Source organism: Passer montanus, unplaced genomic scaffold (genome assembly GCF_014805655.1).
Source record: "Passer montanus isolate IOZ18808 unplaced genomic scaffold, ASM1480565v1 scaffold41, whole genome shotgun sequence".
Lineage (NCBI taxonomy): Eukaryota > Metazoa > Chordata > Aves > Passeriformes > Passeridae > Passer > Passer montanus.
The window spans coordinates 7,437,600-7,462,926 of NW_024368930.1; the positions used below are offsets into that span (position 1 = coordinate 7,437,600).

General features: G+C 53.5%; 1 protein-coding gene across 1 annotated transcript in view; it reads right to left on the reverse strand.

The window, feature by feature from the left end:
* The window catches only part of NOL4L (nucleolar protein 4 like), a 61,930-nt gene that overhangs the window by 36,200 nt on the left and 403 nt on the right, over window positions 1-25,327 (reverse strand). Inside the window, exons 2-4 of the mRNA XM_039719362.1 lie at window positions 8,664-8,819; window positions 4,983-5,094; window positions 501-610 (exon numbers count right to left, since the gene is read on the reverse strand). Coding sequence (XP_039575296.1) covers window positions 501-610; window positions 4,983-5,094; window positions 8,664-8,819 — 378 coding nt within the window. The remainder of the gene's footprint in view (window positions 1-500; window positions 611-4,982; window positions 5,095-8,663; window positions 8,820-25,327) is intronic.

The window sequence follows — 25,327 nt, forward strand, 5'->3', positions numbered from 1 at the left end:
CATCCCCAAAGCAAAATCCAGTGGCTTAACACTGTCACCAAACAACAGAGCCATGTCCCACTTTGACGTGGGAGTGGAGCGGCTGCAGCTGAACCCCTCAAGTTGCTGAGCAGTTTAAGAGAGTCCCAGAGCAACCAAAGCCAGGTCTGGGCTTCAGACCCCATCTGCTAAAGCTCCCAGACATCAGTGGGAGATAAACAAATTACTACTTGCCATATTTATTTTTAAAACAATTTCTTAGAACAACTGTATGTCTGAAGAACAAGGAGACTGTTATAACTTAATCAACCCCATCTCTGCCTCTCTCCACTGGCACAACTCTGAAACAGCTCAGCTTCCAGGAGATCCAGGATGCACTGCCTCCAACGTGCTGTGCTGGTCAGAGCCTCACAAACTCAGACAAACCAGCCATTCCCAAAAACATCCTTCTGGAATCAAAGTGTCCCTCCCTGCTCTCCATTCAGCCCCTCGGCACGGGCAGATCCCGGCGCGTCACTCACCTGCTCCTGGGAATTCATCACCCGCAGCTTCATCTGCTTCAGGTAGGTCGAGGTGAGGGGCATGTTGTAGTCAATGATCCCAGAAACCAAGGAGGAAGGTGGCTCGCTCTCTGGAGAACAGAGGAAAAGTTTCATTTAGATGAGGGACCTGCAGGTGTGTTCTTGTAACTCAGGGGTATTCAGGAGAACTTCAAATCCCTGGCAAGAGCCACCCGCTGAGAGAAGGTTCCTCTAAGAACATGACCCCACCAAGAACATAATTACAGAACAGATGTTGTCTTGGGAAAAAAATAAATAAAGAAAAAAATCATTGCTGTCACCTGTGAAAAAAACTACACGTAATGTGTAATTTTTCAGTGTCCCCCAAACTTGAGGAAGAAACTGAGTTTTGCTGAAGCCTCAGAAGTGCTTCCATGCACATGGGATTTATGCAGGGGGTGATGAACAAGGATCTATTTGCAGCTTCAGCATTGCAAAGCCTTGCCAATTTTGCTGGGATTCCCTCAGGTAGGAGTTAACATTAAGGCAACATATTAAGTATCTCTATCTGGTGATGAAGATTATTTTTAACATCCTCATTAAACCACAAACTTAATTTTAGAGATCTTTAATTTAAATTGTTCCTGTTGATTCCTCTGGCTGCATCACATTGAGCTCTAGAGATGGCTCCAGGTTAGGACGCTCCTGCAAATCACTCTGTCTGGCCAGGCTGAGTCCCCACAAAGCAAATTCTCAGTGATTTCTCTGAATTCTCGAAGATTTTTCTGCTCTGCCACCACCACTACAGATCCTGCAGGACACAGAACATGAAAGCTGCTGGAATGATCTGTTCCAACACTGAATTTGCAGGCTCACACAGTGGGTTTGTCCAGGAGGAAAGCTGCCATTGTCCAGAGGGATGGCTGATGGCTACATGCAAGATCTCTTTGCCCTCAGCACAGGCAGATGCAAGTCTGGAGAATTAATCCAGCCTTCCAGCACATGCTGAAGGGACGTGTGGTATCCACTGGACAGGGAGCTTAAGCAGCAATGAGGGAAGAAGGATTCCCAGGAGCTGAAGGTGAACTTATGGTGGGAGGTTTCCATCCCTGGTTCTGAATCTCCCTGGCTGGCTTGCATTTTCTGGGGTCACTGGTTTCACAGGCATGTGTGACAGAGCCCCTTGAAAAAGAGCCTTCACAAAATGTTTTACAGCACCTCAGAAAAGCCATCAACCCAACCCTAATGGGCCTGCTTCTCAGAAATGCTGAGTGCCAAAAAATCCTCTTGGAATTCAGCAGACCTGAAGATGCTTCACACCTCTGGAAACACCACATCTATCATGCCTGATTAAGAAATTACCTGACCCCAAAACTGCCTGTAATTGACTTAAACATCACAAAGGTCTTTGCAAATCTTCTCTATCAAGACATTGACTGGGTCCATGGAAATACAATGGTTTTTTTCTCAGGTTCATCTGGTCCATTCCTGGGCAGATAAGAGCATTCCTGCCTGTGGGTGCAGGGAAGGGTGGCTAGTGCCACTCAAGCCATCAGCTTGCCCAAATATGAAGGTCCAAAGCTTTTAGGAACCTTGTAAACTGATTCCTCCATCTTTTCTCATGGCTATATGTCAGCAGTCTCTGTCACGCTTTGACCTACAGATTAGGAACACTTATATGTCTCTAAAACACCCAAAATAAACCTTTATTGTGCTGTGCAGGGATGCTGTGCTGTGATGAAAAGATGTTAAAATCCCAGTGCAAGGGGAGCTTTTCAGAGGAACAAAACCTGCCACCTTCCCCAGCTGGGTGAGTCCCTAAGAGTTTGGGAAAGCATTTGCTCAGAGTAACACGGATAGAGCTGCTCTCTGCTGCAGCACAGGCACCACGAGCTGAGTGTTTGGGATCTCTGATGATGAGAAGTTGCTCTCCTGCCACTCCCCACTCCACTGCTCAGCGCTGCAGAGATGAATGAAGCTGAACAGGAGCAGCTCAGCAACCTCAGATGGGGAGGAAGAGGGAGGTAAGTGATCTTTCAGTGCTTAGATTCTGCCTGAAACCATTCTGATGTAAATTTGGAACAATCCCATTAGAGGCCACAAATTTAATGTGAATTTGTGCGACTGCACCACATAAGGGATTGAGCCCAAGAAACCAAACCCTTTTTTTTTCCCCCTTTTTCCTAAGTTATCTGGGAAAGAAAGAAAACCTTTGTTTTAAAAGGCCTGGGGGGCTCCACGGGAACAATCCTCACATCCTATGTCACAAGAGGAAGCTCCTGGAATCCTTTAGCTCATTTTGCAGTTATCTCTATCACATGCCCCACATGCTGGACACACAGATGGAACAGGCAGAAATGGTTTTCATCCTAGCTCCACATTTTTATCACTCCACCAGAATTACTCCTAATTTAATAACACTGTAAAGAGATCCCAGTGAAGTCCAGTGACGTTCAAACTTTCCCACAAGCAAGACAATTTGCTTTTATGAATGATGTGGGTGCCCTGCAGGGTTTGATGTCAGTTATGCTTAATTAGGGATTTTTGTGATCACAAATTAAATGTGTTCAGATTTCTTTCACAGACAAGATAAGTAGAAAGAGATGGGAATTACTCAAATGTTGTCATCTTACTGAGTTAAACTTTACCTGTATGTGTCTCTATGTGTGTGTGCACGTGCATACACCTCAGTAATTCTTCTAGGACCCCAGTGGTTTTTTTAGGTGATTTGCTCCTGATAAATTCCTGAATACGTGTTAGTGAAATCAGACACCCTTCCCCGGGAAAAGTAACCTTATCTAATCTACTCAATGCATTTTCACATGTACTTAGTCACTATTTAGGTGCTATTCAGGCAGAGAAGCACTTCTGTCCTTTCATTCACAGCGGCTAAGACCTTTTACCTGTGGGATCCTTTGTATTCCTGATTGATTTATTTTTAAGAGAACTGCAAAGGGCAGAAGCTTTATGAAAATAATGAATAACTGATACTAATTTATACATTTGTTCAGGACAGATGGATGTCAGCCTTGACCATGGTTCCCACAGCTAGGATCACACTGGGGGGGACATCCAGAACCAGGGGTTCCCTGAGCTGCCTCTGAACTGGGAGGGGTGTGTGTTGCTGGGAGAGGCACAGCAGATGCAGGATGGTGGGTGGGAGCCCCTGAAGGAAAACCAGGTTGGCCAGGGCTTTGAGCAACCTGATCTGATGGAAGGTATCCCTGCCCTTGGCAAGGGGTTGGATGAGATGGACTTTAAGGTTCCTTCCAAACCCGACCAGTCCATGACTCTGAAGGAACAGCACCTGTGATGGACGCAGTGCAGTCCGTGTGAAGGTCAGGCTTGCTCCCAGCGAGGCCAAAGGCCAAAACTTTTCTGGGTGTAATTGGAAAGAGGGATCAGGCCCTTAGCTGACAGAGTGGGAAGTGCTGTGGTAATGGAGCTTCAACAGAATTCACATGGAGCTATTTGGGAGAGTTTTTGAGAGTTTGGTTGGGTTTTTTTTAATATAATGAGTACAAAGCATTTCAGTCACTACCTTTGGATAGATGGCACATAATCCACTTACACAAAACCTCTGGGATGTCCACAGCTCTGCTCGAGCAGTAAACAGTTGGCAATCAGTATTTAATACAAGAAATCCTGTATTGTTGGGCCTTTTGTTCCTTAAATTCTGCGTCTCTTCCTGATAAGAGCTGCCAAATGAGCCACTTTGCCTTGCCACTTTTGAAACAGACCAACTCCCTGCAGTTTGCTTATGTTTATTTTCAAATAAGCAATTTTAATGGCTGAAATCAACATCACTTTCACTTGCTTTGTACTTGATCATGAAAGCAAGTTTGTAATTCAGAAAACAACCATACAAACATTTAACCAGCTACTCTGGAAGAGAACCTGGTCCCATCTTCTTCCCACTCCTGCTCTTTCTTAGACCTAAGAAGTTGCAGATTGGATCTGTCCACAAAAGAACTGTAAGGAGTCAACCACCTCAGTGGCCACACTAATTGTGTGTGTACACAGGCACGGTGTAACTGTGATTGCCAAAACACTTGCCATTATCTAACTCAGGATCACCTGCTTATCTATTAATTAAGTGCAAATTGCTTCTTTATCAGAAACTTCAGCTATTCAGACATATTGCGTGTCTTTCAATACAAAATTACCAGCTCCGGGAAAAACTTAAGGTTGTTTCTTTTACACATTGAGGTTTCCACCCTCACATGATCACGGGTTGATTGCAGCCATATCTGTGGTATTTCTGACCCCTGTTTTGGGCGGCACTGGGGAAGCTCAGAAAGAAAGCCAGGCTGCTTCTGCTCCATAAACTGAAAGAAGCAGGTTTAAACAATTCCTTCAGCTTGGCTATAAAATGAAAAATATTCCAGCTAAGGAAAACCCTTAGGTTATGATGTGGTAGGACAGTGTCTGGCAGCTGTCGGTGGCACTGTGCTGGTGCAAAATGCAGAGTCAGCCCTGCTGGCAGAAGCCACTCGCCTTTACCTTTGGGCTCCAGGCCGTTGGAGTTGAAATGCATCCTCTTCTGGCACTCAGTGCAACTCATCAGGAACCTGGTCACAGCCTCTCTCGGGAGGAAAGCATAGGTCTCTGCAATCTGAGGAAACAAAAGAGAGTTGTATGCCCTGGGAGAGGGAGAATGGGGTGGAGAGCACAGGGACCACGGCACAACGCATAGCTACACATTGTCCCCTCCAGCCCTAAATCCCTCCCTGCAGAGCAGCTGCTGGTGGGGGAACACTTTGGGAGAGTAACTGGAGTGCCAGTGAGGCACCAAGATACAAATGAACAGACCTTTGGTATCCCTGCACACCAACACCTTCCCAGAAACTCCTTCCTCTTCCCCCTTGGAGTCTGGGAAGAGCACAGCTATGAACATGTAAGAATCAAATGTGAAAGCAAGGCCTCGTCAGCTCTGTTTGCATTGTTAATTACCATCACACCAGTAACCTGAAGAATCCATTAATCTTTTGTAAGGGCAGGTCACTTTTTCCCACAATGACAATCAATTACTGTTAATAATACTTTGCACTTCTGTGACATATTTTATCTAGGGAATTGAAAACATTTTTCCAAACAGTAATGAATTAAGTCTCCTGAACCTTTGTGGGGTATGTATTTTACAGATGAGGAAAAGCTAAGGATAAATATTTAAAACTTGAATGCTTGGAGTTAAACACTAGATCCAAACCTAAGCACCCACAGAAGGTGTCTGGCAATCCCTGTTATTGCAATTAATTCCTGCCAGCAATAATTTTACAGTATTTCTGAAGATCAAGACTAAGTTATTTGGAGAAGGAATGAGTCAATTTTAATGTAGACTTCTTTAAGGCCATAAAAGACCATCAAATCTTGGAGTCTGACCTGTGTAGCACAAGTCACAAAACTTCACCAGGTTCTCCTGCAGCCCAGTGGCCTGTGGTTTGCCTAAAACATCATCCAGGAAGACATCTGGTCTTAATTGGAAGGCATTAAAAGGTAGAGAGCCCACCTCTTACTTTGGGCTGGCTCCTCTGGTTAATCACCCATCCTGTTTGGTCTGAGTGACTTGTCCCAGCACGGTGGTTCCCAAACCAGGGGCCGTGACCCTCACAGGGGTCACAGCACTTACAAGTGGGGTCATAAAGCAGACAGAAATTCAATTGTTTGTGCCAGTCCTCGGGGCTGCAGCCCGGCAGAAGTGGGGCTCAGGACGGGAAGTGGGGCTGCAATCAGACACCTCGGGGTGCCAGGGCTGAGCTGGGAGGACAGCCCAGGATGTCCTGATCCCCCTCCTCCGGCCGGTGGGCATCCTACCTGACACACTTAACAATTCCTAAATTCCAGAAGTCCACATTAAATACAAAAAGACCTAAATTCCAGGCATTTTTCTGCGCTGAGGGGGTGCTGCTCTAGAAGCAGAGCAGCGGGGCAGGGGCAGAGGCTGTGCTGGAGCATGGCTAAGGCAGCGCCTGCCCGGCTCTGCGGTGGGAGGCAGGGAGGGAGGGAGGGAGCCGCATCCCTCTCCACTGCGCGGCAGCAGAGCCCGGGCTTTCACACGCACAGAATGCCAGATGGGTGGAAAGTTCAGGCGGGGACCTTGTCCCAGCGCTCAAATGGAGGCTGCAGTGCCTGGTCCTCATGGGATTCTCCTCCTATTTAGCTGCAGCCCCAGCGAGCTCTGTTGTGGCCGAGCCGATGCCAGCTCAGTCTTTGCCTCTGTGCGATATTTATCGATGCACGAGCACAAGGGATTCCCGCAGAAACGCTGAAAGGAGGGGTCTGGAGATTGCTGGCATGGTGTCACAGGCAGGGAACTGTCCCCGTGTGCTGCCTGCCGGGCTCAGCCGTCTCCCTGCCTCTTTTGCTCCAGCAAGCCCACAGTCTCTGCTGCAAATGTTCGGCTAATTTTAGTGATACAGTTGTTATTTCTCAGCTGATTTGATGCTCTGCAGAGCAGACAGCTTCCTTGATGAGTTATCTCCCATCCAAACTCCCTTTCTGATTGCCTCCCTCCGGAGGTCATGGACAAGGGCAAACTCTCCAGTGTCTCTAATCAGAAGTGGTGGGGAAAGGGAGCAGGGAGAAGGAGGCAGGGGACCCTGGAGCCTCCCAATTGGCCACCCAGCAGCGTCCCTTTGTGCACCCGTGCCAGGCGTGGTGTGTGCTCTGCACCATTTCACCTTCCAGCTCAGGCTACAAAGGCTCCAGGGAGCAAGGGCAGCAGGGAGGGCAGGAGCCAGGCTGGGCAGCCCAGCCAGCAGCGTCCTGCCAGGTCAGGAGGGGATACACGCTGCTAATGTGATGATCTCAGCTCAAGAGGGAGATGAGGGGTGGAGCGTGAAGCTCTCTGACTGCTGTGAGCAGGCCTGGGAAAACAGACGGATCCAGCCTGCTCCCCTGGGGCTGTGCAGGGCACAGATTAGTCCTCCAGAGAGATGAATTGAAGGAATTAGGGAAGGGTCGGAGCGGTCTGCTGGGGAAATGAGCAGAAAGTTTTTGAATTGTGGTCATGCTGGTGGGGCTGCCCCCCCTGGACCATGGAAAGGTCATCACTTGCCCCCAGCCAGGGAGGGTCAGTGCGTGCCCCAGCCCCTGGCCCCACGCTGTGCTGCAGGGGCAGGACTGGAGTGCTCAGGGCAGGGAGCCATGCCATGAGCTCTGTGTGCAGAGCCCTGCTCCCTGGGGACTCCCACCACATGTAGGAGGCTGCAGGGCACGGGGCTGCCTCACCAGCACTGCCAGCACCACAGCATGGATGGAGCAGGGACACAGGCAGGCAGGGCAGACTCCAACCCTGGGCTGACTCTGGCAGCACAGAGCTGTGCAGAACCTCAGGCAACATCACAGAGATGAGAGCAGCCTGCAAAGACCTCTCTGAGACACTGTATACACCAGAGAGATGAGCTGCCAGCAAACCACTCCTGTCTCTAAGCGACCTGGTCCTTAGGGCTGTGGGATTCAAGGGAGTAGCTTGGTCTTGGACAGTAAATTCAGCTCTTCTTGTAAAAGGAGAGCCCAAATGTTTGCATCGAAGGGCTGTGCAGAGTCAGGAGAAACAGCAAGCTCCCTGGAGAAGCACACTTCAAGCTAAATTATTCCTGACCTAACTAGAGTGGTGGTTCAGGGTGGATAGAGCTGGTTCTTGGCATCCACAGAACCAAGGAACCAAGACAAGACTCAGCTTGGTGCCTGCCTCCATTTTGTAACTGAGGAAACCCAGGATGGGCAGGAGAGGAGAAAGGCCAGGGCCATGCCCCACTCCTGCTGTCTGGCTGCTCCTGACCTTCAAGGCCCACACGAGACATTTCCCTCTGGCTGAGGGAGACAGGGAGGCAGATGACCCAGAGCAAGCAAGGGAGCGGACAAACATTCTCTCATCCATCACTAATACTGAGGATTTCTCTCCCTTTTCCCTTCAGACACGCACGGTGTCTTTGTATGATTCCCCTGCTCTCTCCTCTCCCAGCAGCCGCGCTGTGCTGCCGCTGCAGCCCGGATTCCCGTCCCCGAGCACAGCTGCTCTGCCTTTAAACCCCTCCTTCCTCACGCCTCCCCGCACAGGCACACTGGGCTCTGCCTGCCGCCAGTGCCTCTGCTCCTACCTGCCCTGCCATCCCCGTTCCCGAGGGATTGTCCCTCCCGCAGCCCCTCCGCTCGGGTGCCCGGGCGCGGGGGCACTCTCACCGCTCGGTAGGTTTTCTTCTGCCCGGCATGTTTGGGTGCTTTGCCCGGCTCCGACGAGCTTTCCACATGCATCGAGTAGATGATGTCAAAGAAATCTTCCACCACAGCCACGCGTTTCAGAGAGATGCCCTCGGGCTCCGACAGTCCATCTGCCCCCTACAACAGTGCAGGCAAGTTGAGTTAGTGTCAGCGATGGGTGACAGGGGTGACGAGATCGGCCCGGGGCTAATGTGGTTGGAGGGGGCAGAGTGGCTGTGCTCCAGCCTCGGGCTGCCTTGGGCACGGGGGATGTGGGGGATAAATTAAACATCGCTTCAGGGAGGATCCTGCTGTAGCCAGGGCAGTGGCGGCTGCTGCTGTCGTGCTGCTAAAGCTGGCGATGAAATTGGGCCAGGAATAAAAACAAGGGGAGAGTCCAGAGTGGAGTCACAACTGATCAAAAAATTCAATTTCCGTAACGTGGGATGGTTTTGCTAGGCGGGGAACGGGCGGGGGAAGCTCTTTGGACCTGCACATGGTGCTAAACCATCCCGGGAAGCCCTGAGATGCGAGGTACTCTTGCTGGCTGCAGTCCCTGTGGACATGGATCAGCCAGCAGGACAAGGTTTCGCTGTGATGCCAGGATACAGCCCCTAAAGGAAGGAGCCAGCATCCCCTCCTTCCCTGCACTGACCTTTCCAAGGCTCCCTCCCTCTCACAGACGCAGAGCAGCTGAGCGCTGGCAGCAGCAGCACAGCTCTTTGTGTGTTCGGATGTGCTGGAGAGCAGGAGGCAGTAATTCTGCCACACGACAGTGGTGACAGACTGATGGGAGTGGGAAGTGTGGGGAGCAGTGCTCCTCCGAGCTGACTGGCACCAACGGTGTCAGCTCACACTGGCAGGGTATGCCGTGGGAAGGGGAGGCAGCCTCTGGGACCCGGCAGCTGCTATCGGCACTTGGCACAAAGCACCAGGGCAGGAAGGGCTACTGGGAGCTGGTCAGTGGCTACTGTAATGGCAGGGGGTCTGAGAAAGAGACAGGCTTAGGGAGGTCACTTAGCTTGCTCCTTGGAAAAATGCTATTTTTGCATATACAAAAAAAAATTAAATATTATAATGATATATATGTCTGTATGTATGTATATGTGTATATATTCCATCCCTTTAAGGGCTGCTTTCCAAAAGGAATGCATGGATGTTGTCCAGTGGGTACCTACCAGGCTGCTAAGCAGCAACCTGCACATCTAAATTACCTGCAAACTACATTTTTCACGTGCATTCACACATCCCTGAGGGCAGGCAGAAGCTGGCAGGGAGCTGTGGGCAGGGTCTGGCAGGGAACAGCCAGCCTCCTAACCTGCATTTGTGCTGTCCTTGGTTGGGCTCTGTGTATCTTACACAGTCTATAGATTGAATAAATGCTGTTCTTTAAGCCACCAGTGAAGGGCCTCTCAAAAATCAATCACTTAGTGGGCCCACCTTCTGCTAAAGCTACCCAACATCTCCGAGGAGCAGTCATTTAATGTACAGCGCTGCCTATCAGAGTTGGCTCCTCACCCCAATTTCCCAGTTTGGGAACAGAGACTGCCTGTCCTGGGCACAGGCTGCAGCGGGACGGTGGCTGAGCTCAGCCGGGACACGGGCACGAGGATTTTCCAACACAAACCACCTCTCCCCTCCCCGGGGAGCCCCAAGCCGGGTCTGAAGGTGGCTGTAACAAAGAGAATATTGAGAGCGAACACAAGGGGCAGGGTGGCAGGGCTGCGTCGAGGGGGTCGGGAAACTTCGCCCCAGGGAGTGTCTTTGAGGAATATAGATCTAATTTCTTCTGTCACCGTTCAGAGAGTTTCAGTTTAATCGAGGGCATGGGTATTCCCCTGCCAAGGAGGAGCGGGCATTAGGAGGCTTCCTACTGACCAATAATCCTCAGAGCAGGGTTGAAATGAGGATAATTACAGAAACAGGACAAAGGAAAATGCAGCAGGGGAAAAGCACAGTCAGATCTAACAAGCAGAGCCCTCAAAATTAAGGCTGTAACCAACCCTCTATGCAAATCATTGTTTCCAACCAGCTAATATCCTCCTCCCTGCACGGCCAGCAGGTCCTTGTCTCCTCCCCGGTTTCAGAAGGAATGCAGTGAAGGTAACCTCAGGGTCTGGGCATTGCTACAGCCTCCCTGCTCACCCAGCAGCGCTCTCCTCTCCACCCCGGCTGGATGCCGGATGCCGGAGCTGCCTCCTCAGCATCCCACTCCCTGCAGCGATCCTCCCCTGACTCCTTGCAGCGCTCCTCCATCCCCTCCTCAGCCTTGTGACTGCTCTCCCCGTGATTATTTAGCTTTGGGAAGCAGGTGAGATGCAGGCAGTATCAAAGCCATTGGGTATAAGAAGCTGCATCAAGTCAGTGCCTCCAGGATTAGGGAGGTTTATATCTGGCAATATATCCAAATGTTGACCTAGGATTTAAGAGGACACGTGTGCTGTAAAGTACCTCTCCGAGGGGCCCACGCCCCTCGGGTTCCTCCTTCCACACCCAGCATTGCTCACCAGTATTCAAGGCATGAGTCAGAGCCCATAATATCTCAGAAAGGCTTAAAACCCCTCAGGTTTAAATAGCAATAAAAATTCACTTGGGAAGCAGAATGGGAAGAAGGGATGCTTTTACCCTGTCCTGGTGTTGGGGCTTTATTAGAAGTCACCTGCCCCCACAGGGAGTGTAAGATTTCAGGAGCAAAGCTCAGCCCTGACAGAGGTGCTTGGAAGTGGGTGGCATTTCAGGTGCTGAGGAGTCCCTTTACCACCTTCCAGCCCTCCTCCTTTTCCCCATATTTTCCCAGTCTCTCCTTCTCTCTGTGTACAGTGCCCCACAGTTCCCACCCCTCTTTCCTCTCATCCTCCCCACCTTCCCAGAGCTGTGAGCACTCTCAGCTCCTCTCCTCCATCAGGCCTTTTTCCTCCCCAGTGTCCTTTGTCTTCCCCACCTCCTCTAGTTCCACATCTCTGAGCAGCCGTACCCCCGGGACCCTCTGCCCCAGGACCCCTCTCCTGGGCCTGGCTGCCCCTGCACCTCCTCTGTCCCTGCTCCGTCCCGCCGCCCCCGGCCACCTCCAGCACCGGCGGATCCGTGCCGGGAGCCGCCTCTGCGGGCCGAGGTCGCCTCCCGTGCCCGGCCCCGGGCGGCGACAGCCATTTCAGGCAGCGCTGTCCCGGCTGCGCCACGGGCCGGGCAGCGCTTCCCAGGGCCAGCGCCCAGCCCCGGCACCTTTGTTCTCGGCAGCCGCCCCGGGCACGCTCGGCCCCCGCCCGGCCCGGGACGGGGGCGGTGCGGCGGGAGGGGACGGGGAGCGCCCGGGCAGCCCCGAGCGGCGGCGCGGGGTGACATCTGCCGCGGCGGGGAGGGAGGGAGGCAGGGCCGGGCCAGCCCCCCCGCCCGGGCCGGGCTGGCGGACCGGCCCGGGGCAGGCACCGGCGGCGGCGGGGCCGCTGGGGCCGGGCCCGCACCTCGCCGAGCCTGGGACGGGCGGACAGGGGCAGGGGCGGGTTCCTACCACCCCCAGGCACCGCCATCCCGCCGGAGCTCTGCTCAGTTCTCTGCAGCCCTGCCGCGCTCCCACAGCCCCGCCACACCCCCGCATGGACCTGCCCCGGCTCCCTCAGGGACCTGCCCCGGCTCCCGCAGCCCTTTCAGGCTCCCACACGGACCTGCCCCGGCTCCCCCATGGACCTGGCATGTTCCCACACGGACCTGCCACGGCTCCCTCAGGGACCTGCCATGGCTCCCAAAGCCCTCCCATGCTCCTAGGGCGCTGCCATGCTCCCACACGGACCTGTCTTGTTCCCACATGGACCTGCTGTGGCTCCCACACAGCCCTGCCATGGCTCCCACAGCTCTGCCATGCTCCCACACAGCCCTGCCATGGCTCCTACACAGCCTGGTCCTGCCTGGGAGCCTGGCAGCAGCACCCACTCATCTCCATGGCCAGCCTCCTCCACCCACCCAGCTCCCTGTGCTCCCAGCAGCCTGCTGTGTCTCCACCAGCCCCTGTGGCCATTCCTCAGCAGCCCAGCCTGGGTGTGAAAACTGCCATAATGGGAGATTTTCACAGCCAAACTGCAGCACTGACGAGCCAGCCCTGTTTTCTGTGGGGCAGCAGATCCACAGCCAGCAGCTGCCACCTGATCCAGTCCGTGCTGCCCGCGGTGACCTCCACCCCAAGCCCCAGCGACCTGCCACCACCCCAGTGAAACCAGACTCCCAACCCAGGCAGCTCCAGGGAGGCCAAGGGATGACAGCAGGCTTCATGCACAGGACTTCTCAAACCTGCAAGCCCTTCCCCAGCTTGGGTTTGGGAGAATCTGGGAGCATTTAAACAGCCCTCCAAAGCCTGCGTGCTCCCAGCTCCTCTTCAGGCTGACTGGGGTAGACACTGCCAGAACTAGAAACTGCCCATTCTGGGCTCAGCAGCATGGAGGGTCTTGGCTCTGCCCTTGCACTGGCTGGCAGGGCAATATCTGCCTTCTCCCGTGGGACTGGCAGCTCTCCTGGGGCCCAGGAAGCTCCACTCTGCAGGCTCTGCAGGGAAGCATCCCTTCTCCAGGGGCGTTATACTGCAGGGCCATCAGACTGGGACTGCTGGAGTGGGATGGGAGGGAGTGCCGACTGCTTCCCCATCTGCTGTGCTCAACAGCAGATAAAACACTGCCCCAGCCCTCGCGCCAGGGGCGATACCAGCCGAATTCAGCTTCCTGTGAGTCAAAAGCCGCTTCCTGCCAGCAGAGCCCTGCCTGATAATGGCTGTGTTCTGCTCTCTGCCCGGGAGCAGACCCTCTGCCCTCGCCTCTCCTTGCACTTCCCACATGAAAGCGTTCCCCTCTGTATCTCCCAACCACAGCATCTCCCCGCCCCAGTGCAGAGGCGCACGTTAAACTAATTTCCTGCTGCTGGCTGGAAGGGCCACTGTCACCCTCATCCCTGGGACAGCTGAGCTGGATGTTTGGGGCCAGCCGTATCGAGCTGTCCCTCAAGGTCACCTCCTTTGTACACAGAGACAGGCCACGTCGCTCGCTCTGCCTGTGCTCCAGCTGCTGCTGCCTGTGGGACACAGCCACTGTCCCCAGCCAGGTCAGGATCACAGCTCTCCTGTCCCCTGCTGGAGTCACCCCATGGCATAACCGTGGGTTGCCCAGCTGACACCAGCAGCAGTGCCATTCCTGTGGCACTCACCCATCCCTCACCCTTTCTTCCAGCCCTGGGTGGCTCCTTCTGCTGCACAAAGGAGGATCCCTTTTTTGAGAAGGGCAAAAGTCTGAGCACTCTGCTGCTTTTTCCTCTTTGAAGTGTCTTTCTAATTTTCTACAAGTTGTATTTTGTTCTAAGGGAATTTTTTGTCTTCTGACAAAAATCCTCAGCTGGATCAGGAGAGGATGTGTACAGGACAAAGCAATTGGGACCTACTGGGATCAGAAACTGTGACATAAGGATGGGATGTAATCCTGCTATGATGCCAGAGACTTCCTATCAAATACTCCAGAGATCATAGAAACATGGAATGGTTTGGATTAGAAAGGACCTTAAAAATCATCTAGTTCCAACCCCTCTGCCACGAGCAGGGACACCTTCCACTAGATCAGATTTCTCCAAGTCCCATCCAAGCTGGCCTTGAACACTTCCAGGGATGGGGCAGCCACAACTTCTCTAGATAGCCTGTGCCAGTATCTCACTACCCTCACAGAGAAGAATTTCCTCTGAACACCAAGATTCCTCAAGTCCACCTCCCTGGGCAGCCCAAGGCCCCCCAGGGACCACCTGTGCTGGCACTGTGGCCACCACCAGCGCCCAGCCCACAGCCCACCTCTGAGCTACTCCTCCTTCTCAGGCTTCAGCACCAAAACAGACGTTTTATTTCAATATGGACTCTTACAACTTTTGATCAAGAAACTGTTCTTGGTACTTCTCATCTCTGGGAAGTCAGCCCTTGATTGGCTTCTATATTTAGACTTCTCCAGGGCTTTAGGAAGTTCACTCCTCATGGTATTTAGGTGTAGGATGAAAGCAGCTTTTGCGGGGGATATGTTAAACCACAGCAGGCTCCCTCTGCTAATGCTGCGAGGAGAAAGAGGAGCTAGATTCCTCGAACTTCCCTCTTCCTCTTGCCCCTCATGCCAGGGGCACAGAGCGTGCCTTAGAAATAGGCACCAGGAAGACACTGGGCTGAAAACAGTATCAGCTGTATTGCTCATAATAAAAGAACCCACAAGAAGATGATGGGAAATGCTCTGACTGACAGATTTTTGCTCTTTTTTTCTCCTGGAAATATTTTGCTAGGAAATTTTTCTGATCATTTCTGGTTTAAAAATGGGAGAAAAGCAGTTGCTAAAATGCTGATGGTGCTTCCCTGTGCTGAGCATTTTGTGTTGTGTCTTGTTGCACCAACCAAACACAAAGCCCCATCCTGCACTTAGAGCTCCTGCTCCACTCACTGCAGTGAAAACAGCCCCAGCCCTCCTGAGCAGCTGAGCATCCCTCTGGCCCAAGAGGGCTCATTTCTCCTGGGGAAACTGAGGCACAGGAAGAAATAATTTTCCCAATACTCTGTGCTGACTCAAGCCAAGACTGGGGGCATTCACATTGTTTCTCTAGCCAGAACTGTACACAATACTTTTTTTTCCTCCCAAAGTAAATACTTCCTCATGAGGGGAGCCGTGTGCTTTATTTTTAGCTGGCAAACACAGCTGAGGTGTGTGTCTTTCACGGGGCACAGGCGCCTCCTCAGAGCGAGCTGCTCTTTCAGCCGCCGCAGCTGAGCCATGGGGATGGGTCCAGGCCTTTGCTCTGACCTCGGCTTATTCCTCTCCTGGCTCCCAGGCCTGGGAATGAAAACAGAGCAGCCTGGGAGGGGCGAGCCTGGAAATGGCAGCCCTGCCTCCAGCTGTGGAGAGGGCCAGGTGCAGGGTGCCAAGGGCAGGTTGGCGTGCTCAGGGTCTGGTGGGCAGCTGGGGATGGGGCTGCCATCCATGCCAGGGCTGCCACCCATCCCAGGGCAGCCTGAAGGACAGAGGAGAAGGCCAGCAGGAAGAGATTCTTGCTCAGATGCCTGCTTAGACACTCCTTGGATGCCTGCTCTGCCCGGGAGGCAGAGGACATTTTGCACGGCGCAAGAGAGCAGAGCTGCCTCGCTGCCAGCACCAGGCTGTGCGCCGGCAGGGAAGCTGCAGGAGCAGCTGGATCTGGCAGGCAGAGGCAAGCACAGGGCTCCCCAATAAATGTGACCCTGCACCTGCTGGATGGGAGCAAGGGGGAGCTGGCTCTTTCAGGGATAACAAAATACTGGGTGCTGTGGGGCAGCCCGAGCTGCTGTTGCAGCACTGCTTCACTTGGGTTTGTGAGAAAGGTTCCTGCAGCCTCGTGAGTGGAGCACCTGACTGACCTTCCTGGGAAATTGCTCCCTGGGGCTGTGGACTTCCCACTCCCTGTCAGCTGCTGAGCATCACCCTCCTCTCCAAGGTGTGAGGGACCTGGGTGGGAGAAGTGCCACGGTGTGGGTCTGTGGGTGCCAAGAGGGATGAGCGTTATTATCTGGGGATTATTATAATGCTGAAGAGTTTCTTACTATTTTGAAATAGGCAGGGTTTGCACAGAGGAGCTGTGGATGCTCTGTCCCTGCAAGTGCTCAAGGTCAGGTTGGACAGGGCTTAGAGCAACCAGGTGTAGTGGAAGGTGTCCCTGCCCATGGCAGGAGGTTGGAACGAGATGATCTTTAAGGTCCATTCCCACCCAAACCCTTCTAGGATTCTATGATTCTAAAATGTGAGTTTGGTGGTTTTTTTAAAATATCTCTACAAAGGCAGGCAGGGCAGTGATTTCTTAATGTTATTTGGATCTTGGTTAGGTGATTTGGGGGATAATGCTATTGGAATGGGAAAAATAAGGGGGGGAAATAGTAAACTGCATTAACAATCAGAAGAGTTTTTATATTCCGTAGCATCCTGAAAAAATTATAAAACTAGGACTATAAGGAATATTGGCAATATGTAGCTGTAACAAACTCAGAACATGTCTAGAGGTGGCTCTTCCTTGAAGTAACTTATCACTGTGAGTGATCTCCCCAGCACCAAGCACTAATCTAATAAAAATCACAAGCAAAGCAGAATCCTTTGAGTCAGAAGGGGGCCAAGGCACTGTAACAAATGACAAGATGACCTGTCACAGCAAGGTGACCTCTCTATGCCTAGGAATAGACCCAGCAGTGTCAGGGCAGCCAGGTGACATCATCACACCTACAGTGAGAACGTGGTGATGTCAAAATGAAACTGAGGAGGAGGAGATACGGAGCAGCAGCAGTTCAGCTCAACAGTGGTAAGAAAAATTATGTAAAATCAGTTACAAATGATGCTACAGTGAATCAAGGTCAGGCAGGGCTGAGAGGCTGAGCCCTGGATGTGTGGCATCCCGGTGCCAGCTCCCTGTGCCCTGGCAGCTCCCAGTATGTGGGCCACTGTCGGAGACTCCCACAGGAACAATGTGATGTGCCTCTAGGGAAATGCTGACAGCTCAGCGGATGTTGGAGGGGGGGTAAAAGGCCTGCAAGCCCTCCCCTTCCAAACCAGCCTCCTCTCCAGGTCAGGGCACAGCAGGGATTGAGCTGCACCACACCACAGTGGCTTCAGCACAGCCTGGCCCCGACGCCAGAGCCTGGAAACACAGGCTGCCACAGCCAAGCACCACCACGACTGCTCCCCATGGACCCACGCTGGGTTCAAGAAATTGGGACATTGTGGAACCATAAGGGTCATGCTGGACTCCATCACGCCCTTTCCCAACATGGGAACCCAGGAAAACAGATGTCCAGTGCCCTCAGTGAGAGCAGGCACTTGGATTTATCCTGGGCTCACTTGCATTTATCCTGGGCTCTGGCTCTGCAAGGCTGGAGGGTCCTATACAGGCAGTCAGGGCAGGGGCCACAGGGGACAGACACAGATGGAAATCTGTTTATTCTCCCCTTGCATTCAGGTAAACCCCCTTTGTATTCTAATTTGTGTCCCTCATAACCACTCCAGGCGAACCCCAACCCTTCCAAAAGCCAAACTGATACTTGTAGATAAGCCCAGGAATGATTCCCCACTAACCTGGGATGACCAAGTGGAATTTTTTTGAGGTCTTAACTGAGACTACATGTGGGGCAGGCAGAAGTCAAGCATGGTCTTAAACACTCTATTGTGATAATCCATCCACAGAGATCCCTCTCCCAGGTGTGACACTTCATCCCATCACATCTGGTCTCAGTGCCACAGCACTGCAGGCTGGACACATGAGGCATATGGAGTGGCCTCACATCTGGCTCTCCCTGGTCTTTTGTGAGTCTGTGTCTCCAAACAGGGATGCTTTTGGGAGGAAAAGAAAGGAGGGGCAAAGCAAGTGGGGCAGGGAAGGCAGACAATTAATACAACCTGCCCTCTGTGTGAGGAATAAATTGGCAGCTGACAGGTTATAATCTGTGCAAGCAGGATCTTCACAGGAGAGGTGAAGGCTCCATTGGGGGCCAATTGGATGGTTAATTAGGAGGACAAAGCAGAGGATTCGTGAAAATGTTTATGAAACAGTGCTTGGCAAGGGAGCCCCTGAGAAACGCGCAGCAGAGAGGAGCTGCTTTGGGCTGGGAGAGGAAACACGAGGGTGAAACAGCAGAACAAGCACTGAGAGGGAAAACAGCCATGCAAATGTCTGCGAGGAGATGGGGATTCCCAGGTGCCCTGTGGAGGAGTTCAGGGGAGGACCCGAGGACACCCAATTTTTCCAGAAACACGCGGGCTGTGTCCTCCCTGCTCCCTTGGCCGTCCCCACGCTGGCGCGGTGGGGAGCAGGCTCTGGGTGCCGGCAGGCACCGCTGCCGCAGCCAATCGGCGCCGCTGGCCGGGCAGAGAAGGGCACGAGGAAAGCAATTAAACCGGAGCTTTGATTGGGCTCACAGATGACTGCTTGTGCTAGAAATGCCTGAGCTTCTTTAAGCGCCTCGGCGGTGGCTGGAGCCGGCCTGATCCCCCATCCCCTCCTCGGCGCGTCGCTGCTGCGGCAGCGGGAGCGTGACTGATGCTCTCTGTCCCACACACGGCTCCGAGAGCTCAGAGGTAGGAACCAGTTGCTAAGAGACAGGACTGTACTTTCCAGCCCACATCCAGACCTTTGTCACCAGCTCAAGGGCTTTCTGCTGGATCCAAACGCCGGGCGCAGGTGAGAGGGAGACGCCAGGCCTCCTCCCAGCCTCCTCCCAGCTCCGGGAGCCACAGGACCAGTGTTCAGACTGAGGATGGAAATGACAAACCCAAAAGCATCCCCATGGGACCAGCTTCTCTGGACTGGCTGCTTGTCCCAGTGCTGTGAGACTGCAAACTGGAACACCCTGCGGCACCTGGGAACCAGCGTGGGTGGTACCTGCAGCACCGACACCCAGGGGGTTTAGGATGTCACCACAGTGTGGATCAGTGGATGACTCGGTATTTGCTTGGAGATCCCTCCTTCAAATGCAAGCCAGAAGAGGAGTCCCAAACTTTAGGCTCCTTTTTCTGGGAGGGGGTTCCTGGTGAGTTTGGATTCTTAGCCCAAAGACTCCCATAAAAGCAACCCACTACCAACTGCAAAACCTGAACTGGAGCCACAGAGACTGAGTGACCCCATCTTTTCCAGAGCACTCCCTCCCTCCTGGTGAGGAGCAAATCCATCAGAGCCTTTGCCCGTCTGTTGGAAGGGAAATACATCCTCTGGGGCTGCCAAGCCAAAGAAGAGCAAGGACAGAGAGAAACCACTCACACAGCATTGTCTTCCTGGCTGTCACTCCGTGAAGGGCCCTGCACCGTGCCAGGAAGACACAACCAGCCTCCACTCCCCTTCCAGAGGCTGCTGCCTTAGCCTCAGACATGGACACTGTTACCCAAACCTCTGCTCTGCTCTCTGCTCTCACACACGGCACAGATCCTCTGCAGTTATTTCTCCTCAAATAAATTGCTATTCCTTGGCACCAGCCATAGAAGTGGAAGGCAGTAGCTTTCCAGCAAAGACAATGATTTTGGCCAACAGGTACCTGCCCTTGCTACAATCAGCTAATTAAACCAGACACTGAAGCTCAGGGGTGGCTCTGGCCCATTCTCAGTGTGATTCTTTAGAGGTGGGCACAGCTGATACGAGATCAGGGAAAGATAATTAATGATTTGCACTAAAGAAAGAGACATTAATATGCATCCCTCTGTCATGGCAGTGCCAGAGCATCCATGCTGGCCAGGTAGGGTGGATGGACACTCCACCAATACTCCTCCACACCCCTGGGCTTTCCCTGCCATTTGCCTGTCCACAATGTAAGTTCACAGACCGCTCATATCAAGCTTAACATAATGATAAAACTAAAACTGAATAAGTTGTATCAGAAGGAGATTATTGCTGAGAGTAGTCCTGAGAAATTTCCCACTGAAGGGACTGTGGCTGCCTCTCTGGGCTCTGCTGCAGACTTCAGTCACTGACTGAATTCCCCCTGCTGCCTGTGGTCACAGCAAGCCCCTCTGAACACGGCCCACGAGGAGAGCTAAGAACAGCCATGTACTGTCCTTACACCAGTCCTCTCTGCTCCTCATGAACTAGGCCCTGAGTGCTCAGACCCTCTTCCTGTGCAAAGGTGGGAATAACCTGGAGTGTGGGAACAACAGCCCCTTGTCAGACCTGGGGTTCTTTCCATTTCAGCCTCATTGACCAGGGCCTGGCAGAGCTGTGCTTTGATTGTTTGCTTTTGGACCTTCTTCAGAGTGACACCCTTTGAGAACTACAAATATGAAAACAGTTGTAGGTGAAAGAGATAACATTCAGATAAATGTTATCCAAAAAACACTTCTCCTCTTGGATCAGCAATGCCATGCCTGCTTCTGGAATCATGTAGGATGTGCAGTGTAAATGGCAGAGAGTTATTTTTTCACAAACTGTTTGGTCAGACACGTATTGGGAACTGGGACCTTTGCTGGTGGAGCTCCAGGTCTCACAGGTGCTGGTGACCAAGGCCAGCACCCAAGGATGAGGGTGGCTGGGATGGTGGCACCTCTGGGGCTGGGACACTGTACTAACAACCACAGTGGGACTGCCTTTAATCAGGCTTGTAGGCTTGGTGGGAATTAAGCAAGGACTGAATGAGATGCTGGTTTCCCCCTTATCATTAGAAGTGGCTGTCCTGAAAGGATGGGAGTGAGCAGGGAGTGGGCTTTGCTGCCAGATCTGCTCCAGCAGTGAGGAACTTCATTCTGCCAGTCTGTGTAACTGCAGATCATCAGAGCTCTTTAAATTCACCTTGCTAAGGCTTTAGCTACTGCCTGGTGAGGCTAAGCCAGCTCTTGGGCCCAGGGGATTGGGTGTCACTGCTCTCTCTGACTCTTACCACGAGCAGCTTCAGATGTGAAATCTGTTACTGATGCTGTGCAAATTTGGAGCCAAATCTGGAGGGGATGCTAATGTGGGAGATTTTCTTTAGATGGGGTTAAATGGAACCATGCACCCAGGCCAGAATTGTTCCAGTCTCCTGAGGGCACATTTAAATGTAAACCTGCCATTGGTTCCACTCCTTGGAAAAGCTGCTGCTGCCCCGTGTGCTCAGGGTGGGATCTCCACAGGTGAAAGCTCTGCATGCTCTAAGTAAGGCTGGTGCAATGGGAGTAATAGACAATTTCTCAGATAATACCCTCAGGCCCATCTGCCTTGTCTAAGGCTCTTCTGAATGGTCTTGATTTATTTTTTTTATCACTTGAAGTCCCCAGAAAGTCTGAGTGGTTATTCACGCCGTGAAAACCTTCTGTTGACTGATGTTCTTAGAGGTTATAGATGTGCAGCTTTTTGGGGCACTGAATATGGGCATTGAAGGGTACTTGTATCAGGAAAAATGTAGCCTCTATTAGCTGTTGGAGCAGCATCTTTCTGACATGCCTGGCTCCTCAGCTCCGGCATTCTGCCACTGTGCTGTGCTGTCCCACGGCCTGGCACCGCAGCTTTCACAGCACAACACTCCCTGTCTCTGGAGCTAAAACGAATTTAAGGCTAGGCTGTGCTCTGGGATTTATCTGCTGTCCCGTGGGATAGTTTTCCTGCTGTCCACTACAGCATTTTGCATTTTGGACTCACCAATTGCATTTCCAGTGCTCCCCCCACCCCACCATCGTTCCTTGGGTGAGTTCCACCAGGCACAATCATGAAATAATTTTGAACATCTGGCTCCAGGGGAGCTGGCACAGGTGAGCTGTACCTGTGTACAAGAGCAGCAACCCACTCGAGCAATGCCCTGCTCCTGTCAGCGATGCCTACAGAGCCCCAGAGCCTCATGTCAGCGCTGCGGGGGACGGGGAGAGAGCAGCACAGCAGAATCAAACGTGGGCAGTGCTGCAGAGCCTGCCTGGTCCCCACGGCTCCGCACAGCCCCCGAAGGGCCGGGCTGACGCCAGGCTTCCCCTGCTCCTCCCGCAGCCCCCCAGCCTGCACCACGGGCTGCCAGCGCCGATCTGTCCTGGCCGCCACGCCGGAGTTGTGACAAGCTCCCACCACACACGGCCAAGTACAGCATCGATTTAGAGAGCAGCTAACGCCCGAGCCCAAGTCTGAGCAGAGCCCTCCCCTGCACACCCGCTGCTCCGGCCACAGCCATCTGCTCCGCCGGTTGTCACCGAGCGCTGCCCGTTTCCCTGCACCCCGGCTCCATCTCGCTCCACGTTTGTCTGGGAAAGGCTGTCTAAATGATGCTAAATGCTTAGGACAAGAGGGACATGAGATTATAATGAACTGCGTCTTAGCACCTTGTCATGGATAAATTCTCCCACAGTTCTTAGCAAAGATGGGGAGAAGGATGAGTGCTGCCCATCCAGTGCCAGGATTTGGTCCAGCCCATGGATAATGATGGGGTTCACACCTTAGAGTGTGTCAGCCATAGGAAAGAAGGGCAGATCTGAGCACTTTGGGCTGTATCCATTGTCTGTGCCGCAGCAGCACACAAAGATACCCTTCCTCCTCCTCTTCAGTACAGCCTAAATGTATTTTTTTCCAATACCCTGACCTAAAGGATGCAGAGTCCAGCCCACGTGTGAATAGGACTGTCAGGCAACAATGTCCTACACCACTAAACTGCCTGTGTTTATCTGCATAGGGCTTTTTTAATTGTATGTGTTAAACGTCCAGCATCTTTGGGACGTTCATCTGGGAAAAAGAAATGTGAACAGTCTCTGTGCCAGACATCCGTCCGCACTGCTGTTCCTATTCCCAGTGCATTCTTTGAGAAGACCACCATCTGCTCTGACCACCACCTAAGGCAGATGCCCCCTTCTCAGTGCACAGTCCCTGCTCTCAAGCCACCCAAATCTGATTAGGCCTGTTCTGATGAGAGGCCTGGAGGAGGGCAAGGGAAAGTTACTCAGGAGAGAAAATAATAACCACATGCTAATTAATTTTTCACTACGGATGCACAGAAAATACACAAACCAGCTCAGGGTGCATAAGCCAAAAGGAACAGCTCAGCTGGCTAGCTGGGGGGGCAGGTTGTGATTATTCTGGGGGTTTGGGATTGTCATTATTATTATTATTATCCAGAGGAGGAGTGGCCCCAGCCCTGTCAAGGAAAGGAAATCTTATCCCCACTGCTGCCCTCTACGCGCTCTTTACCACCTCTTTTCCAGCTTTCCCTCCTGGTCCCTTGGATTTCCTGTGGCATCCTGCAGTGAGAGCAGAGCGAGATGCACCCCCTGCCACCCCCCCACTGCACCCGGGGTGGGGGCTCTGCCTGTCCCTGCAGCAGGGGACATCCCCAGAACGGTGCTGGCCCCGGACAGGACGAGCGGGATCAGATTGCTGAGGAGCACAGCCAGGAGAAAGCAACCAAAACACCGCTCCACAAGTATTTGGGAAAAGCAGCTGAACAGACATTAAACCAGAATCCAGGCATTACTGGATGAGGCAAAAGCCTCATATCAGCTTCATGAATTATTTGACTGTGTGCCTGAGAGCAAGGAAATACACCCCAATCCCAGCCCAAACCACCAAGGATGCAGAGAGCACTGAATTACAAGGAGCAGAAGAAAATCCCTGACAAGTTATCTCTAAATTTGAGAGCCGCTTCAGGCAAAACCAAACTCTCAGCTGCACCCATCTGAAATGATCCACGGGATTCCTGGCCGAGGGGGGCCAGGGAGGTCAGGACCAAAGGAGCAGGAGGCAACAACTTCTACAGACCCCACTCTGGAAGGTTTTGGGGACTGTAATGACTGGTCTCCCTTTGCAGTGGCCCTGCAAAGTGCTCCCAGTTCTAACATCTGGCTGGCATCTAGGCACTGGGAAATAAGCTGTATTGCCCCTTGGAAAATTCGGTTGTCCCCTAGGGATATCTGCCTGTGTTTGCTGGTTTAGGGGAGTCTGGGTGTAACGCCTGTCTGTAGCCTGCAGGGACTCTGCCAGGGAAGATGCGGGGGCCTAGGCATGCTCCTCGCTGAAACTTCATCTGTGCAGAGGCCCTTTGGGAATATGCGGGCTTGTGCCGGCCTGGTTGAGCCGCTGACCCTCGGGACTCCCTCCCGGACAAAGGGGAGGGGGCATCTAGCGAGCAGCGGGGTCGAGGGAGTCTGGCTCGGCCTCTCTGGGGTACCATGACTCTGCAGCATTTGGAAGATCTGGGATAGAGTCGCTGACTGCATGGAGAGGACCCGGGAGGGAGTGCAGGATCTTTGGAAGGGGGTACAGCTCCTAATCCGCCCTCCTCAGGGGCTCCTGGCACAGGGGGAGTGATAGAGGAGGGCTGCTAAGAGGTCTTAAAAAAAAAAAAAATTGCAAAGAATTTTTTTGGGGCATTGCATGGGGGAGGGGGGCTGAGAGGGGAGAAAGAAAGGAGCCTCTGAGCACCACGAAGGGAGAGGGAGAAATAATGACCCTTCCCCCTCCCCCCAATAATCAGGCGGACCAGATGGGAGGTAAATAGTGCGTTTAGAAGCATTTGCCACAGATGGGCTGCCCTCAATGGAAGCATCCTCCAGCCACATCAATGCTGGAGTCTGTGTGCACAGAAAACACTGCACCCTTCAGAGCAGCAGCAGCGGCAGCAGCAGCAGCAGGGGAGAGGCGGGGAGGGACAGGGGAAAAAAAATCCCTGCCAGAGCCCTCCGGTGCCCGCGGTCCCGGCGGGGCGGAGAGGGGCGCGGGGGACGGCGGGGGGCGCGGGGCCGGGGCAGCCCCGCCGGGCGCTCCCTGCGCGGGGCCGGGGCCGCCAAAGTTGCGCGTTTCCCCCCGCGCCGGGGAGCGGGACACGCTCGGGACGGGAACAATGGGGCGGCGGGGCAGCCCCGGGCGGCGGCGGGAGGAGGGAGGGAGGCGGCGGCCGGTGCCCCGCTCCCCGGCCCGGCCGGGCGCCGAACAATGAGGCTCCAGCGGGGGAGTTCCCGGGACAGCGGCCGCGAGCGCAGGTGCACGGCGGCGGGCGCGGGGCACCGCCGCCCCCCCACCTCCCCCGCGCCGGCAGCGCCCGGGGAAGGCGGCAGCACCGGATGGGACGGGGACGGGGATGGGGATCGGGGGGGCAGCGGAAGGTGCGAGGCTCCGGGCGGGCGCCTCTCCCCATCCGCATCCCGGGCGGGTCGGGGCGGCGGGGGCGCGGCGGCTGCCCCGGGAGCGGCGGGGGCTGCGGGAGCGGCCGG